Here is a 19,125-nt window from a genome sequence, read left to right on the forward strand (position 1 = left end):
TTCTGGGCCAGCTTTAGCTCTGAGGCCTCGCTGCTGAAAGCAGGTTTCTGGCCTTTACCTTCTGTATTTGATACAATGTTGCGGTCAGGCTGGCTGAAGCCCGGCTGACTAACGCAGGTTTCTGGTGTTTTGTTTAGCTTCTATATTTGCAACATAGTTGCTTAGAGTTGCAGCTGGGAGGCCGGCAAGTGAGGCGGGGAACGTTGGAGTCCGCCAGTCACTGGAGCAAGCAAGCCTCCCTGTTTTCTTCAGTGCATGGTTGCCGGCCGCCATCTTGGCTGACAGTTAATTTGCATCATAAGGATATGATTAGCCAATGGGAAGGGTAGCGGTCGTACGCTAATTACCATGTTTCTCTTTTATTAGTGTAGATATATTTTTTTTTTTATTAATTTCAGAGAGGGAAAGGGAGAAGGAGAGATAAAAACATCAATGATGAGAGAGAATCATTAATTGGCTGCCTCCTACATGCCCCACACTGGGGATTGAGCCTACAACCTGGGCATGTGCCCCAACCAAGAACCAAACTGTGACTTCCTGGCTCACAGGTTGACACTCAACCACGAGCCACCGCGGCCAGGCCCGCCATGCTTTCTTGAAGGTGAAGGAAGCTCCCTGTCAGCCTCCTTAGGAGCTGTCAGTTGGGGTGGCCAGGCAGCGTTAAGTCTCTAAAATTCAGCCACTGCTCTCTTGGACGGCCCCTCCCCACCTGCCTGCGACCCCAGAGCCAGTCTAGATGGACTGGCTGCTGTCACGGGCCAGTTTAGAAGTTGGTCAGGACCACAGGTACCTGGAAAAAGAAACATCTATTATAATAAAAGCTTAATATGCTAATTAGACCCGACGTCCTTCCGGACAAAGCCGGGGCTGTGAGGGAAGCCCAGGTCCCGGGTGCCAGAGGCAAGCCGGTGCTGGCAGCCAGGGGAAAAAAAGCCTGCTCTTGCATGAATTTCGTGCATCGGGCCTCTAGTCTTATATATAAGTGAACTTAAAATGTTTTACTGATTGGTTTGGAAACACTTGTGGGCCCACATTGCTTATGTCTGTCTGCACTTAACACTTAAGGTGCAGACAGGCGATCTTACTAGGAGAACGCAGACGTCGGGCTGTGCTGGCTGAGCTCAGTGCATGGAGGCAGAAGCCCTTGGGTCATGCAGCATTGCCCACGGTGGCCACAGCTGGGGGCAGTGTAGGGCGTGGGCTTTACCTCCCTGGGGATGGCTGCGATCCGGCCCCACTGACTGCGGGTAGACCTAGTACCTGCAGTATGACATGGTCACAGTTTGGTATTAGATGTGCAATGGTTAGATTCAGCACCTTGAAATTCTCTTTACTGGTTGGTCTTGGTCTTTTATTGTTGCTGGAGAAATGAATTTCTCATCCCCTGTTTACATTTAATGCCCTTGTAGGAAATTTTAATTATGGACATGTAGGCAACGTATTAAAGTAATTCATCTTGTAACTAAAATTCAACATATTTGCCTTTAGCATGTGGCTGCTGTGGCTATTGGGATATGTGATTGGGACATGTGAAGGTTAATGTAACTACTTCATAGAATTCTCTGTGATGCTCTGTGTCTCTGATTCTAAAGAAACAGTGAGATCTTCACTGTATGCACAGTGAAGGGTCCGTGCTTCTTAGACACACATGACCTTTATCCTGCTTTCTTTTCAAAGGCTTTTTAGACCCTGAGAAGAAGCTTTTTTCTCACCGAATATTATCGAGGGACGAGTGTATTGACCCGTTTTCTAAAACAGGGAACCTCAGGTACGTACCTGCTCTGTTCATCACAAGGCTTGCTGTTGGTTCCCATTGTGAAGATGCATTGGGAGCATCGAGCAGTAATTGTGTTTATTTTTAAATTTCTGCCACTGTCTCTGCTACTGTCTTCTAACCAGACCCCTACTTCCTGCCTCTCCTTGAATGTCCAGGCAGTGGCAGGGGCCTGGGAGGATCGGGGTGTGGAGAGAGGGAGCTGAGAGCAGGGCTGGGGGGCACAGGAAATTCAGGTGACAGTGTCAGTGGAAAGCACCCAAAGCTTCCCCAAGTACAAGGTGGGCTGTCCGTCAAGTCACAAGTTTAAAGAAGGTGTTTCACGTTGGTGTTGGCATCTCAGGTTCACGTTCCTCGAGAGTTGGCTTGCTGTTAACGCTGGGAGTGTTAGGAGAGCCTAGGTCACATTTCCATCTGCCCCTCTGCTATTCCCATCCCTCCCGTCACCACCCCCCTTCCTATCTTGTCCTGTCTATGCCTCTGTGACTGGGCCATCCCACCCAATCACAGGGCTCTTTGATATTCTCAGAAATGTCTTCTCTATATGAGCATTGTCCCGCTTTCTACCCAGTGTCAGGTAGAACTAACGAGATTGGATAGTAAGGCAGTACCAGCTGTGGCCTCAGTGGCCTCCTGGCTGGTGTCAGCCACCTGCATCTAACATTTCGTGGGTTTTTTTGTTTGAGGTTTTTTTTTAATATATTTTATTGATTTTTTACAGAGAAGAAGGGAGAGGGATAGAGAGTTAGAAACATCGATGAGAGAGAAACATCGATCAGCTGCCTCCTGCACATCCACTACTGGGGATGTGCCCGCAACCAAGGTACATGCCCTTGACTGGAATCTAACCTGGGACCCTTCAGTTCAAAGGCCGATGTTCTATCCACTGAGCCAAACCGGTTAGGGCTAACATTTCGTGTTTAGATTTGGGTTGTCCACACAACTAAGACCCATTCAAGTCAATGTGCACTAGGAAAAGTCTGAAAGCACTTGTTTCGGAAACAGACCCTGTGTGTTTGCTCCTTAGCGTCAGAGTGAGCAGGGTGATGTGGACAAGGAAAATGAGCGAGCGTGTCAGTGACTGTTAGGGAGCCTGCTCCACAGTGGACACTGCAGTCCCCCATCTGGAATTAAATGTGCTGGAAGGCATCTGCCACTGAGGTATTTTAGCTACCTTATGTTCTTCTGGAAAATGGACTCAGAAAATAATATTAATTTTGGACACTTGAACATTTTTTCCTGGGTAGTGTAGCCTTTATTATTTACTAGAGGCCCAGTGCATGAAATTCATGCACGGAGGTGGTGTCCCTCAGCCCAGCCTGCACCCTCTCCAATCTGGGACTCCTCGAGGGATGTCCGACCCCAGAGGGATCGGGCCTAAATGGGCAGTCAGACATCCCTCTCACAATCCAGGACTGCTGGCTCCCAACCCCTCTTCTGCCTGCCTGCCTGCCTAACTGCCAGCCTGACTGCCCCTAACCACTCCCCTGCCAGCCTGATCAATGCCTAGCTGCTCCCCTGCCGGCCCAATTGCCCCTAACTGCCTTTCCCTGCAGGCTTGATCACCCCCAACTGCCCTCCCTTCAGGCCTGATCCCTCCCAACTGCCCTCCCCTGCCGGCCATCTTGTGTCCACATGGGGGCGGCCATCTTGTGTGTTGGAGTGATGGTCAATTTGCATATTACTCTTTTATTAGATAGGATTAGCAGTAGGAACCTGAACAGTGGTAGGCATCTTTCCTGGGTTTATCCCCCGATCTTGAAGACAGGCAAGAAGCAGTCATCATTCTGAGTATTGAGTGCTATGAGCCAGCTCTCTGAATCTCAGGGGTGTGGACAGAAATGAAGTTTAAGGAGACCACGTGAGGTAGCAGAGCATGCCTGCACCCAGGGATGGCCTTTAGACCCTTGTTAATATTTCTGCTCACCCCACACACACTAGTAGCTTTGGGGAATACAAGTCACCTTTTGGGAACTTCAGGGAACAGCTTTTTCAAACAGCTGAGTTTGAACAAGGCTGAGCCTTCCTACCTCTCTCTCTGAAAGCCCTCACCTGGGAACAGGTGGGAGCAGACTCTGGCCTATAGGCAGATAACCTGTGTTTGTAAATGAAGTTGTACTGGGACATGGCCACTGACTTAGGTTTTTCCTGAGGCTTTGTTAGGACTGGAGCTTTCTCCTTCCTCTCTGGTCTTCTAAGGAGAGTGCTGACTCCTGCCTTGAGAAGTAGCAGAGACAGTGGAGGGAACTGGGACTGTTTTAATGTTACCTTCTCTGGAAACAGTTTAAACACAAGCTAAACAAAAGCCCTTCGTGTACCTTGCATCTGTTTTGCATTAGTCTGCTGTCTAGTGGTTCCGTGTGAGATAGTTGTCACTCTTGTTTGATGATTCTTTTTGTAAATCATGCTAGTAGTTCTGATACATTTTTACTTCCAGAAATCTCTTTCCTTGTGGAGACTCAATGGTTTGCATTATTGATGACCGAGAAGATGTCTGGAAGTTCGCCCCCAATCTGATCACCGTAAAGAAATACGTCTACTTCCAGGGCACAGGGGACATCAATGCTCCCCCAGGGTCCCGGGAGCCTCCGGCGAGAAAGAAAGGTGGGCAACTCCCTTCTAGACCTCAGAGAAGTATTAGCATTTGCTTCACTGTCTCCTCCGCCTCTCACCTGCCTTGTGACTGCTCTGAATTCAGGCCTCACTTTGTTGCTGCTTGTTTGTATTTCGGTATTACAGAGGCCGTTGTGTTCATGTTATTCTAAAAGGCATGATATTTTGTTTCTGTTTCTTAATCGTACAATTTGAACATTTTTCCGGTTGAGTAGGATTAAATAAAATGTTTTGAGGTATGCAATTATTGCTGCAGCCACTAAAATAGGACTGAGAGGTCTGGGCTGGGAGAAAGTGGGACCCAGCAGGGTCCCTGCAGTGGGCAGCTCGATGGCCTGTCTGAAGCAGGGTATAGCGGATGCGTCCTGCGTTTTCCCATTTCTTGGAAATCATGGTAACCTCTCGTTTTGTGTGCACCTGCAGTGAATTATCCTCCCAAAGGTGCTGACATCGCAGATCAAGCTCCGTCCACTAAGGACCCTGAGGAGGGAAGGCCGGTTTCTGCAGTTGAGCAGAGTAACGGCCTTGGGAAGCCCATGAGGGAACTCAACGGGGACTGGGCCTCACCTGCTGCCCGAGCCCCTTTGGTGGACGGTAGGGGGCCCCCAGTGTGTGTTCAGCAGCAGGGTCGGACCTCAGTGGAGAAGCAGCCCACTCAGGGCACAGCAGGCAGTGACCTGGACTTCGACTTATCCAGTGACAGTGAGAGCAGCAGTGAGTCGGAGGGTCAGTCCTCCACCACCTCTGATGGCGAAAGTGGGGAGAAGAAGAGCCAGAAGAAGCCTAAGGCTGCGCAGGACACCAGGAGAGCCATGCAGCAGGGCGGGGCCCCTGGCCCGGGCGGGGAGAGGCCCACACGGCCGAATCACTGCGGAGAGCCTGTGCCCGGAGTCCAATCTGACCTGCAGGAGGAGGGCGAGCGAGACGGCTTCTGTGGGCTGGCGGGTGGCTCTGCTGACAAGAAGGAGGCCGAGACGGAGTCCCAGAACAGTGAACAGTCAGGCATCACAGTGGGCGAGTCCCTGGACCAGAGCGTGGAGGAGGAGGAGAACGAGGAGGAGGAGGACGATGATGGCGATGACCACCTGGTCCACCTGGAGGAGATCCTCGCCCGCGTGCACTCCGACTACTACGCCAGGTATGACCGCTACTTGCGCGGGGAGACCCAGGAGGCACCCGACATACGGAAGATCGTCCCTGAGCTCAAGAGCCGAGTACTGGCGGACGTGGCCATAATCTTCAGTGGGCTGTACCCCACCAACTTCCCGGTGGAAAAGACGCGGGAGCATTACCATGCCACGGCCCTCGGAGCCAAGATCCTCACCCAGCTGGTGTTAGACCCTGACGCCCCTGACAGGGCCACCCACCTGATTGCTGCAAAGGCAGGTAAGTGGCCAGCCAGCCGCTAGGCCTCCCTGGGTCCTGCCCTGGGGTTGGGGCAAGGACAACCGAGGGAGTTCATGGAGTAGAATGCATCTACATTGGCCTCTGCAGTCATTTTTTGAAACTAGCAGGGCTCCTGTTTCATGTGGAATTTTCAGAAGCATCTTTCTGGTAATTACATAATGGCTAAATTCTATTTGGACTGGTTCTGTCTGCCCATCTTGGGCCTAGGTATGCATGTGGGCTTGTCCTGGGTGCATGCCTTAGGCTCTGTACTGGGTCCCTGAATATCTGGGCCATTGCTCCCCTCTTGTAGGCACAGAGAAGGTGCGGCAGGCCCAGGCATGCGGACAGTTGCACGTGGTGAACCCCGACTGGCTGTGGAGCTGCCTAGAGCGGTGGGACAAGGTGGAGGAGCAGCTCTTCCCGCTGAGCGAGGACTACGGCAAAGTGCAGAGGTGAGCTGCCAGCAGTCTCGGCCCCATCTCCTCGAGAGCCCACCCCTGGCCGCCAGCCTCGCTGCTCGCAGCCCCACACGGCATCCCCAGTGTTCAGTGCGTGGCTTCTCAGCCCTCTCACCTGTGCCCTGCCTGCCCCACTGTGGCTCCTCCAGGCTCCATCACGAACAGGTTATCTGGAAAAGGTGCCCATTACTGCCTAGGGAAGAAGTACAGGTTTTTTCCTGTGACTGTGCAGTAGGGCTGTCAGTGGTGAATCTAGTTTGCGTGTTTCTTTCACGACTGCTAGAAGTTATATAAGCCACACAACTGCTGTAGAGTCATTGGGAGAGGCTCAGCCGTGGCGAGGAATATGTAAGAGAGCCTGGTTTTTGTTGTGTTTCTTTCCATAAAGGTTTGAAAAATGCTCCCTATTCTTAAAGAGTTTGAATGTTGTATTTAGAGGGAAAATCCTGGGACGGACATGAGGGAAACAACAAACGCAGCCTGCACTGAGGTCCATGGTGGGCACACCTCTGCCCAGTGCTGTGTGATGTCCTGCCCAGGGCTCTGCCCTAGAAGTTAAGATGAGTGGTGTCCACGTCTTCATCCGCACAGGCTCTGAGCATCAGATGGAGGGAGACCAGTTTGCGGGCCTGTGTAGGGCGTCTTGCATCCCCCGGTGAGGCCTGGCTCCTTCTCATGGCCTTTTCTCACCCGCAGGGAGGACAGCCCCGCAGCCTTTCCCGACAGGCAGGGTGCGCTGCCAGCTGCCTTGTTCCATCCGACACCCGTGCACCCCAAGGCCCAGCCCGGCCCTGACGTCCGGATCTACGACGCCAGCACGGGCAAGCTCATCCGGAAGGGCACTACCAGCCCCGGGCCCCCCGGCTCCCTGCAGATCCACACGGGACACTCCTCCTTCAGGTATGTCTGCCGCACTATGGAGCACACCTGCTGGCAGGGCTTCCCTTGGGTGGGCTGGGTGCGTCCGGTTCTGAGTTGGACTTGGCTGCCTGCTGAGGGCTCTGACTGCTGGTGTGCAAAAGCCTCCCCCACTTCCACTTCGGACCTCTCTGCATACTTTTTTGTCTTGTGTCAGCTGACGTGCACTGGCTCGCTCACGCTGGCTCGGTGCCGCCCTCCATGAGCCATTTCATTTGCTGAGCACACATGGGCCGTTGTTGGCCATATCCCAGCAGATGATGGGCCGGGGGTGCTGGGCCTGACCCTGACTGCCTCAGGCCCACCTGGTCTGTCCCTTCCAGAGGACAGACAGTTGCCATGAGGGAAAAGGGCAGCTTGGGGCCTGTGCTGGGCTATGCCGCCCCAGCTCAGCAGCACAGCCTCCCTGGCCGCCTGCCCACTTCCACACAGCCCAGATGGGCTGGAGATGGCGCTGGTGTGAGCAGGACATGTAGGAGAGACGCCCAAGTGGACCCGCACCGGCGCTTCCCTAGGCGGGAGGGCACTTGCGGAGCGAACCGTCCCTCTGAGTCTCAGGTGCGCCCTCCATTTCCTCTGTGCTGACAGGATCCTGAGTTTGAGGACCATACACCCCACTGTGTAAACAATCTTGGGGCAGTGTCTGAGATTTAAATGAGGGGTCTGAGGTTGGTGTTTTAAAGAGCTGCCAATGGTGTGGCATTGTTGTAGACGTGTGGCCCGGCATCATGTCCCCTCTCCTTCTGGAAAGCTCTGCGCCCCTCCCCCTTCCCCCAGCAGCTGTCCATGCTGGGAGTGGCCATTGATGCCTCCCTCTGGCCTTCCCCTGGACATGGTGACACTTCAGAGCCCGACTGAGCCACTCAGAGTGGACATAGAGCCACTCCTAAAGGCCAGGTGAGGGGCCCCAGGTGTGAGTGGACAGACGCCCTGGGTTGGGCTTTTGTTTGATGATTGGTTGTTTGTAACTAAAAGCATCATCACTATTAAATCCCACCAGTTAAGGAGTTACATTTGACCTCTATGCTGCGGCTTGTGTTCCTGTGACCTCCAGTCATGATAATATCCAGGAAAGGTCGTGCGTCCCTTTAATAAATGGTGTCAGTGATTGGCCAAGTTTGCTGGGACTTGCAGTCCCACCAGCAGGTGCAGGTGTCAGGTCACATCTGCCATGTCACCAGGCTGTTGCCTTCTCTCATCTCGACTCAAGCGAGCTGCCCTTTGTAGCCTTAACTTACCCTTTTTTTTCCTCCTGGTTTTTTGTGAATTTTTGCCTTTTTTGTGTTCATTGAGTTAGAAAAGCTTCCTGTAGTTGCTGCCGTTGAAATGAAGGAGGACTGGTTCTTCCCTGCTGGACTGCATCCCTCACCCTTTGTGGACACATGGAGGGCTGGGTGTTCTCCTTTGTCGTCAGCACTTAGGGCTCAAACGTCTATGTGTAGTGTTCACTCTCAGACCTTCCTTGAAATATTTCTCACGATGGATTTTGTCTGTATTCCACCCTCTCTTTAGAAATTCTGTGGTGACCAATATTATTTCAGGTATATATTTTTTAAAGGATAGCCTTTCCTTAGCACCCAGGTGAGCAAATGTTTGGCATCCTCTGTCGCCAGAGCAGCAGGTAGACGGTTGCTGCTCAATTAGAGGTTCCGCTAAAGCGGTGATGGACTTCACCTCCGCGTTCTGGAGGACGTGTACCCGAGGCAGAAAGGCTTCTTCGGTATTTCACAGTAACTCTCGTTCAGGTTATCCTGCAAAAACTAAGTGTGGTTCCAGCTCTGTAATTTACTGTCCCCGAGAGGTTCAGAGGCGGGTGGTTTCTTGCTTAGGTTCTGATGTGCATGGACTTTCAGGTGTTCGGGATGGGACTGTGTTTATCCACTACCACGTAGAGTGTGGTGTGTGTGTTTTTATTGCTGAATCGTTCTTACGTGGCAAGGCTGCCCTCCTTTCTGAGGCTCTCCATTCAAGAGGAGACCCAGGCGGAGTGCTGGGTACACCTCAGCTATGTGTTTCTGCCCCTCCCAGCCTCGGTCACGGGCAGGGAGGTGGTTGAGAAAGGGCTGTACCAGCAGAGGCTTCCTGAGCAGCAGACGGGGCGGGGCCAGGTCAAGGACAGCGTTCCTTCAGGAAGTCACTGATGCCCTGATTTCTCCCCACTTTCACAAGAACAGGGAGGGGTGACCCTCTGTGTGGACTTGGCTGCTGTTGTGGTGGGACAGCTAGAGCCCAGTGGCCATGGTGGCTGAGCCCAAGAGTGGCTGAGTGGTGGTCCCATGTGGGCATCCCCTGGACCCAGTGGGGATGCCGTGGCACCTTGGGGGGTGGTTTAGATAGGAGAGAGAATGGAGTCCTGGCAGGTGAGTATCTGGGCCTGTCCATGCGTGGCTGCCCGGCACCTAGAGCTCATCCCTGTCTGGTTAGCACCTCAGATGCAAGGTGTGCAGACTGCCACGTCCGGAAACTGAGGGCTGTGGACCTCAAGAGCCCGTGCCACCCCCCTCTCTGGGCACTCGCCAGCTCTTGGCTCCTGCTGGTCCTAGTGCTCAGGTACCCCTGTAGTTCCTGTGTGTTGAGGGCTGTGGGAGAGGGAGCCCAAGAATGGTGACGCGCCTGTTCTGTGCCCAGAACCCTAAGGCACCTGGACCTCATCTCCCTGGAGGCCCTGAGAACTGAGTGTCTGTAACTCTCCCTGAGATGTGTTGGTTCTGGGCTCAGAGGCTGCTCCATCCAGGAAGGTGGAGTCAGGTCTGGGTGAGTGTAGGTCAGTGATGGCGAACCTTTTGAGCTCGGCGTGTCAGCATTTTGAAAAACCCTAACTTAACTCTGGTGCCGTGTCATATATAGAAATTTTTTGATATTTGCAACCATAGTAAAACAAAGACTTATATTTTTGATATTTATTTTATATATTTAAATGCCATTTAACAAAGAAAAATCAACCAAAAAAATGAGTTCGCGTGTCACCTCTGACACGCGTGTCATAGGTTCGCCATCACTGGTGTAGGAGCACTCTCCTGGCTGCTGGCAGCGTGTGTGAGAACCTTCCCTCTCACCCACGAGGTCTGTGTGGGAATGGGAGTGAGAGCGGTACACACAGTCAGCCTCCATCGCAGCCAGCACAGTACACAGTGCACAGCTCGCCTTGTGCTGAGGCCAGAGCCAGTAAGAGTTGCCATGTGATGGGCGAAGCTTAGAGATGGTGAGAGGTCCTAGTCTGGGGGTGTGGAGACACCAGGACCAGGAGGAACCCCAAGTTCTTGGCATTGCAAATCCTCTGAAATTCTGAATTCCTTTTTATTTATCCATCATTACTGTGTGTGGTTCCTTGTGAACATTTGATTTTTTTAAATTAAAGATTTTCTCTCTTTTTTAAATATGTTTATTGATTTCAGAGAGGAAGAGAGAAGGAGAGATAGAAACATCACTGATGAGAGAGAACCATTGATAGGCTGCCTCCTGCACGCCCCCCACTGGGGATCAAGCCCACAACCCAGGCATGTGCCCTTGACCGGAATCGAACCCGGACTCTTCAGTCCACAGGCCGACGCTCTATCCACTGAGCCAAACCAGCTAGGACAAGGTTTTCTTTTAAGACAGTTACAGAATCCCACGCAGTTGTAGGAAATAATACAGAAAGATCCAGCTGACACCAACGGTAGCATCTTGCAAACTGCAGCCCAACCTCACAGCCAGGATGGGGACAGGGACATAGTGCATACACGGGTGCCTCTTGCCCCAGGCCCTCCCAGGGTGCATGTAGCCATAGGCATGTCCCCACCCACCCCAGCTGCCACAGATCCAGTCGCCATCCCTGGGATTCCGAGTCTTCTGTGCCGTCACTGTGCCCTCCCTGCTGGGCCCTTCTTCCTGGTGACCATCACCCATGTGGACGTCAGGGTGTACCCGTGTTTCTCCAGAGTGACCGTGGGCTGTAGCTGCCGGGTTGGGTGCTCAGCAGTGACATTGCTTCTCCCTTCTCAGCGTCGCCCAGCATGAGGCGTGTTCCTCGTTTTACTGGCATTTCCTTGAGGTCGGTGTATGGAGCCTCCGTGCACCCTCGGCAAGAGCGGCTCGCTCTCTTTTGCCGGTTTCTGATTGGATTGCCGCCAAGTTTCAGAGTTGGTTACAAGCCCTTCGTCACTTCTGTGGCTGCAGAGACTGTCGCACTCTGGCCCTGTTCCCGCCGTCTTATAGTCGTTGGCAGAACACAAGTGCCTACTTTGATGAGGTTATTTGTCGATTTTCCTTTCATGAGTTATGCTTCTGGTGTCAACTTATCAGCTCTGCCTCATCCCAGGTCCTGAGGTTTCACCTTAAGAGGTTTTAGGTCTAGTGTATGGTCCACAGAGTCTGAGGGTTGAGGCGGATGGGGGGCTTGGGGGGGTGCAGGTCATGCCTGGTCACACACTGGAATTCAGGGACCAGTCAGAACCAGCGGGGCTTGTTCTCAACCTTTCTTCCCTGTGCTTGTTCTCAACCTTTCGAGTTTTTGTTAAAACTCTGGAACCATTTTTCTGAAAGGAGGCTATATCTTTATTTTTAGTAAAAAGATTCGTTTGCTGCTTTTCCATATTCATGTTGGAGCTCTGGGTGTTTGGAACTGACAGTAAGTGGGTATGAACTCAAGTGTGGCCTGGTGTCTACATCAGAGAATAAATATCAAGCACTCGAGTTGGTGGGTGGGCCGCTGACAAGGCCGGGAATATGCAGCTGACCCTTGAACCATGGCGGGGATTGGGCGCCGACCTGCACAGTTGAAAACTCACATATAACTTTTGACTCCCCAGAACATAATTGTCCCTGGGTACCTACAGGGGATCGGTTCCAGGGCTGATACCAAAGTCCAGAGGTGCTCAAGTCCCGTCTATAGACTAGCCCAGATCAGTGCACACAGTCGGCCCCTCTGCATCCACGATTCCCAACTCAGATCAGAAACAGCAGGTGTTCATTGAAGGAAGTCTGAGCATAGGTGAACCCGAACAGGTCACACCCGTGTTATTCAAGGGTCAGCTTAGTCTGACTTGAAAAAGCCAAGATCAGCATTCTTTAGGTTGTCCTTTATATTTCCAGGTTTAAAAAAATCTTCCCTTCCTTAGATAATATTTGATTAGCCTAATACAATTGCTGCTTTTTGACTTTGTGGTTTAGACTTAATACCCCATTTTTCTTCAAAAGAATGAGGTTTTACTACAATGTCATCAGTGTCCCAGTGATTGGACCTGTGGTGTCCGGTTCCAGGCCCCACAGAGTAGCTGACTCCAGAAACAGTGCCCAGAGGAGAGTAACGGCAGCTTTCATGAGCCCCTGAAATTCCCACGGCCGTGACTGGTGTGAGAGTGTCCGTGAGATCTGACCGTTGAGACGAGTGTGTGTAGGGGGAAGCTTCAGAAACCGTTTTAGACAGAACTAATTGTAACGTAGTGGGACATCTCTGACATGAGCGTGGTGTCGGCTCTTGGGCGGAGCCTCTTGGTCTTTGCTGGTTGGTTTGTTGTATTAATATTTAATAGTTTAACCCAACTTTGGATACAGAATTCACGGTACCTTTTCCTGTTCTCTGTGGACAGGTGGCATCTGTTTCTTCACCATCACATTTCCTGTTTTTAGAGCCTGGATAGTATAGAAGTAGTTAGTTTTGTTTTCTTAAATCTTATAGCTTGCTCAACCTTATTTTGAGGATAAATAACAGCTCCTGCTGGTCTCTAGGAAGTTTTTCATCGTCACTCTTCCTATTTGCCCTTTGTTCTAAGACCAGTGAAGCCCAGTGGATGCTCTGGGGTGGCCGTGGGTGTTGGCTTTCACAGGAGGAAACCAGCAGCCTCGAGCTAGTGAGCAGATGAGGCAGCATGTTCCATAACTAGGATGGTCTCTGTGTGTTTGTGCTTGTGTGTGTGTGTGTGTGTGTGTGTGTGTGTGTGTACTTACCTGTCCCGAGTCAGGAATCTGATTCCATGCTGGAAAAGTGCCTTCCCTCATGTGGGACCTAAAATGTTCATTTCAGAGCTGTTCAGCCTCATCAGCAGCAGATGTTTGGTGAAGAGCTGCCAGATAATCCCGATGGAGAACAGCCTGGTCCTTCTAGAAGAAAGCGACAGCCCAGCATGTCAGAGACCATGCCGCTGTACACTCTGTGTAAGGAGGATTTAGAGAGTATGGACAAAGAGGTGAGACCCTCGGCGTGCCAAGGCCTGTGCCCTCAGCCGGCTCCACTGGGGCCCAGCGTCCTACCTGTGGGTTGGGACTAGCACTTTGTTTCTAGGAAACGAAATGGGCAACAGTATTGAGCGATGTATCAGTGTGTCGGCAACATTCGGCAATAAGTACACTAACTCGGGTTTGTGATTCCATCGGTTTGTGATTCCATCAGTGGGCCCTCCCACACCCTCCCTCACCCAGGGAACCTGACAGCGTCTGGGCTTGTCATTGAAAAGGGGGTGCTCCTGGCATCAAGCAGGTGAAGGCCAGGGATGCTGCCTAACAGCCATGTAATCAGTATTGTCTGTCTCCTGTTCATCTCTAAAAACCACAGCTCTCACGTCAGCCTGTCCTTGGTCCCACATGGCCCGGGGTCCTCCCCTGGCCCTTATGCCCCACACCCTGTCATGGGCCAGGCCCCTTGGGGGAAGGGTCATGCCCATCGGGGTCTCCGTTTGTACATTGTTAGCACAGCATCTTCCTTGGGCTGGCTTGTCTGAAGAGCCGATGTAGAGAACCACCTCACACATCTCCAGTAAACAAAGCAGCAATTGACTCCCAGCGCGCCCCTGGGTGGGACAGACGCTGAGACAGATCATTGGCCTCAGTGCTCACCGCCTGGCACGATGGTGCCAAGCCGACAGATCACTCGGTTTCATTGGGAGTGCTGGTCAGAGTGCTGAGGAGGAATACAGAGTTTCAGTTTATTTTCAACAACAGTAGGAAAATGTAAATGGTCTATTCCGTATAGAACAGCGGTTCTCAACCTGTGGGTCGTGACCCCTTTGGCGGTCGAACGACCCTTTCACAGGGGACACCTAAGACCATCCTGCATATCAGATATTTACATTACGATTCATAACAGTAGCAACCTTACAGTTATGAAGTAGCAACGAAAATAATTTTATGGTTGGGTCACAACATGAGGAACTGTATTTAAAGGGCCAGAAGGTTGAGAACCACTGGTATAGAACCTCACCAGAGCCTCCGATTACCATCCTCAGAGACAGTTTTTTTGTGACCATTAAACCCCTTTTGTACAGGCCCAATTCCTTTGAAAACATTGAGTCGAAGATGTTTTCTTTAAAAGAATTTCCTCACCCTAGCCGGTTTGGCTCAGTGGATAGAGCGTCAGCCTGTGGACCGAAGGGTACCGGGTTCGATTCCGGTCAGGGGCACGTATTTTGGTTGCAGGCTCCTCCCTGGCCGGGCCCTGGTCAGGGTTGCAGGAGGCAACCAATCGATGTCTTTCTCTCACATCGATATTTCTGTCTTTCCATCTCTCTTCCACTCTCTCTGAAAATCAGTGGGAAAAAGTTCTTAGGTGAGGATTAAAAAAAAAAATTTCCTCAACTCTACTTCTCTAAGCCCAGGTCTAGATGTCCCTTCCACAGGCATGTTGTCCACTTAGAAGGACACCTGGGACCCTCGCTGCTCTCCTCCTGGCCACCTGTCCATCCCCCCGGTCAGTCCCAGGTGACCTCACTGCTGTGACGTGCAGACACACTGCCCAGTTTGTCAGGCAGTGACAACATTTTTAACTCTTGTTTGTTTCATATCAAAGGGATTGAAATTTTAATGTCAAATAAAAGTGTTATATATGACTCTCTGAAACCTAATCTTTCTTACAGAAATAAAAATTAGCCTTAAAACTTTAAACATTGCTGTTGGGAACAGGAGGAATTGAAGGCGAGAGACATCCTGGACTCTCCCAGAGAGCACAGGAGTGAGGATAGAGGGTGTGTCAGGAGACTGGGGGTTCTCTTTCATCTCCACCAAGAAACCACGCCAGTGCTGTGGGCGGCAGGTGACCTGGGAAGTGGGGGTGTGGTCCGCGCTTCCTGACTGAGTGGGAGCTGACACTCCTCTTCTGGGGCTCCTCGGTCCTGGGGAGCCGGGGCGTGGCCTCATCCTCCCCCAAGACATGGCGAGAGGGCTGGGAAAAGTGGGGGCGTGCGCGTGCTGGGAGTGGCAGGCGGTGCTGTTCGGGCTGCTGTCCCCAGGCTGCATCCACCGGGAAGGCCCCAGGGAGCCGCCCCAAGCAGCTGAGCAGAGGGAAGTCTGCTCTTCCTTAAAATTTCGTCAAACATGATGGCCGTGCCCCAGCTGGCACCCACTGAAGGGACAGGTGGCTCTTGTGCAGGGGCAGTGAGGGCAGAGCTGCTCCAGGCTCTCTGGTCACCCTGGATCGATGGCAGCCAGTGGCCCCATCAGAGGGGCCCATCCTTCAGAGTCTGTTCCCTGGGAGGGGACACGCGTGAGACTCCAGGGTATCAGAAGACCCTCTCACCATCCAAGGGGCGTGTCTGCTATTTGTCACCATGAGTCAGCCTCCTGGGGGTTTGCACTCCTTTCCTGAACACCCAGTACTCGGGGCGTTTCAGAGAAACACCCCCCCGCTGCAAGTTGTAGGTGTTGCATCATATCGGCAAGTGCTGGCCATAAAGGTGCAGCCTGAGGTCTGCCGGCCACCTCCTGCATCACACACTGGGAGCCTCAGATGGGAGAGGCATCACGACAGTCCTGTGAGATTGGGGGCGGGGGGGGGGGGGGGAACTTCACGCTCTGCACGCAGACGGCGAGGCGCGTCGTGACCCAGAGGCAGTGACACTGCTCCCCAGCACTGGTCACTAGGGGAGGACAGGTTGGAACAGGTGGAAGCCGGGATCAGCCGCTGTGTCCCCCCTATTGCCAGGGTCCTTTTTCAGATAAGATTCTGTTCTTGGAGGTGATTCAGGAAACCTGTTGCTTCAGCTTCACCACCGCGGGCGCATTCCATCCTGATTTAGCCGCCAGTGACCTGTTAGTTGAATAACACAATGTCTTTTGCATGAATTCCTTATGTTGACTCTGCAAAGCATTCATGGCAAATACAGTTAAGTTCTAGGCATCTACCCAGGTCACCTGGCATGGTTTTGTATAGTTACCTGGTGGCACTCTATTCGTTTCAGTAAATGGATGATCCTGGGAAGTGTGACTGTGAACATGAGCTTGCTCACCTGTGCCATGTCCTGAGGTCCCCGTGCTCACCTGTGCATTGCTCTGAGGTCCCCGTGCTCACCTGTGCATTGCTCTGAGGTCCCTTTGCTCACCTGTGCATTGTCCAGAGGTCCCCATGCTCACCTGCGCTCACACCTGTGCATTGTCCTGAAGTGCTCACCTCTGCCGTGACTCAGCTTGTTGTACTGTTAGTCCACCAGAGGGGACTCTTAGACAGGCTGGGATCATGTTGAGGAGATTGCAGTGTACTCGCCTGCTGTGAACTCAACAGCACATCTGGTGTCTCCAGAGCCCGGGTGCGGAGCTAAGGTGCCTCTTCCAGCCCCAGCAGCCCGGTCCCATTATTTCCGTGCCCACTTCCTTCTGACGCCAGAGCTGTTTTAGACTCTTGTCCTCATAGTGCACCTGGCAGCACACCAGCATTTTAGAGCCACGTCCTTGCAAACCCAGGTCTGAGACAGATCTCTACTTGCTTTTGTTTAAAAATTATAAAGTATATGCATGTGTAGTGTGATTTTCTATTAGTCATTTTGGTGCCAAGTGGTTATACTGTGTGTATAACCAGGAATTGTGTATAGTGCTTCACTCAGAAAAAGCTTTTTGCCAAACAAGGGCCAGTGGTGTCATCGGTGTTTCTGGGGCTTGACAGCGGGAGGCGGCGGCCCCGTGCTGTGCAGAGACAGCCCTTCCAGCTCAGCAGAGGGCCTTCTGCCGTCCTGAGACCAGGGCCTGTATTTTACAGGATGGGCACTTGCTGAACTTGTTTCTTCCTGTGAGCACCGTGACCTCGTGCCTCTGGTCCTGTCTGCATGTGTTAATACGTGTCCTTAGAGAAAGTGATACATAGATTTGCTATCTGGTGAGTTAAAGGGCAGTTTGGGATGAGCCAATTGAAGTGTCTTGAGGTGGCCACACGGCCCCAAGAGGCCAGCATGGGCCAGAGTCTGTCTGTGTGCAGCTTCACCAGTGTTGTTGGCTCTGGGCCTTCTCGAGGTCCTGGGGACCCCAGGGGCTGATTTCAGCCTGACAGCGTCACACCACACAGCCCTGCTGGGTGCGGGGCTGGCGTACCTGGGAACTCCTCGAAGAGCTGCTTCCCTGCGCTGCCAGAATGCTGGGCTGGCATTAACTCTGAATAAAATAGCACATCTTCCACTGGCCTTAGATTGCGGAGATGAGCGGGTTTCCCCAGCAGCTTTGGGGACGGTGGGATGCCACACACTCATGGCCTCGTTCCAGTTGCGTCATAGTTTGGGATTGTTCATAATGCATTCATGATCCTTTGCCCAAATGATGGCTCTTCTCAGGATACAGAATTCTCATAGGAGGTTTGCTTATCAAAACAGAGTAAATATACCCATTAAATATACCAGGAGGGTAAGTGTCAGTGACGGCTCCGGTGAGTCCGCAAGCGGCACCGTGGGTGATGCTTAAGAACCTGCGAGCAAAGCCTCCACTGTGTGTAGCAGCGTCGGTGGGTCTGGGGGCTCCGCTGTTGTTTCTGGGTGTGCAGTCCGTCTGTCAGAAGCGGGAGGTGAGAGCCGGAAGGTGTTGACGTTGATGCGAGCTGGTTCCTGGTCGAGGCTGCTCTGTGTTGGGAACTCTCTCTTTAATCAGATTTTTTAGCTTCCTGACCCCTCTGGGGTGCTTTACTTGGTGTCCCTGCAAGCCCTGCAGCCCATTGTCCTACGTCATTCAGAGAAGCTCCTGGGCCCCTCAGAATGCCTCCTGACCTCCTCAGAGCAGGTGTGGGGTGGGAGGGAGGGAGCGCACACCACCCTGTGTGAGGAGGGAGCGCCAGGGATCTTCCCTGGCTCAGGGCTCCGTTGGAATCGCGGCGAGGCAGGCTCAGTGCAGAGGGCACACACTTTTCTGTCGAGGGTTAACTTAGGACCGAGAAACCGGTCCCAGTGCAGACTTGTTGAGCCCATGGCAGTGTCCCAGTCGTCACCGGAGAGCAGAGCGCTGGCTAGAATCTGCGCTTGTTACTCCTGTCTTCCAGTTACAGGACTGGGAGACGCTCACAGGTCATTCCCAGGGTCAAGCAGGTCAGTCCTATCCCAGTGGCTTTTTGTTACTCAGCAGGGGTGGGAAGCGTCTGGCCTTCAGGCCGTATAAGGCCCCACAAAACCACTTGGTCTAGGCCTGCCAAGGCATTAGGGGTGAGTTAGTTAAATGTTTGACCAAATATAGCAGCTAATTTTTAAGCTGATAATTTTGTATGGCCCATGAATGATGCTATAAACATCCGGATGGCCCTTGGCAGAAAAGGGTTCCCCACCCCTGCATGACTGGAAGCAGCCAGGTCCATGTGCGTGGGAGCAGAGCTGAGCTGGGAGGTGAGCCAACAGCCCCCTTGGTTACTGGCACCAGTGGTGCCAACAGTGCAGTTCGGGGGTGGCTGGCTCTGCCCTCGCCTGCTCTGTGCGCTGAGCCCCCTGCCCTGGCCTTTGGCGTGATGGCGGAGCGGTGTGAACGCTGCAGACATCGGCCTCTGGCCTCTCTCCCCGCTGCCTGTGCTGGTGTCGGCGAGTCACTCAGGGGCCAGCCCTGCCAGCCGGAGACTGTTTGCTCTCATCACCCTCACGCAGCAAGTCCATAAACGGTTCAACCTGAGGTCTCTTGGAAAAAAACAGGCACAGATTCCACTGACTCTGCAGTCTGGACACCCAGTCATTCACCATAAAGTCTGTTAGTGCGCTAGACGTGAGATCCCTGTCAGAGTCATGCACCCAAAAGTGACCCTCAGGCTGTGCCCCACACACCCCCCCCCCA

General features: G+C 52.6%; 1 protein-coding gene across 5 annotated transcripts in view; it reads left to right on the plus strand.

Moving 5' to 3' along the window:
• Positions 1 to 19,125, plus strand: part of CTDP1 (CTD (carboxy-terminal domain, RNA polymerase II, polypeptide A) phosphatase, subunit 1) — a 36,106-nt gene that overhangs the window by 10,867 nt on the left and 6,114 nt on the right. For 3 of the 5 annotated variants that reach the window (XM_005861588.2, XM_005861589.2, XM_014535918.1), the window contains 6 exons: positions 1,678 to 1,768; positions 4,212 to 4,378; positions 4,811 to 5,773; positions 6,087 to 6,228; positions 6,931 to 7,134; positions 13,157 to 13,319. In XM_005861588.2, coding sequence (XP_005861650.1) covers positions 1,678 to 1,768; positions 4,212 to 4,378; positions 4,811 to 5,773; positions 6,087 to 6,228; positions 6,931 to 7,134; positions 13,157 to 13,319 — 1,730 coding nt within the window. The remainder of the gene's footprint in view (positions 1 to 1,677; positions 1,769 to 4,211; positions 4,379 to 4,810; positions 5,774 to 6,086; positions 6,229 to 6,930; positions 7,135 to 13,156; positions 13,320 to 19,125) is intronic. The other 2 variants (XM_014535919.1, XM_014535920.1) reach the window with 1 other exon arrangement.

This window comes from Myotis brandtii, unplaced genomic scaffold (genome assembly GCF_000412655.1).
Source record: "Myotis brandtii unplaced genomic scaffold, ASM41265v1 scaffold154, whole genome shotgun sequence".
In the NCBI taxonomy this organism is placed as follows: Eukaryota; Metazoa; Chordata; class Mammalia; order Chiroptera; family Vespertilionidae; genus Myotis; species Myotis brandtii.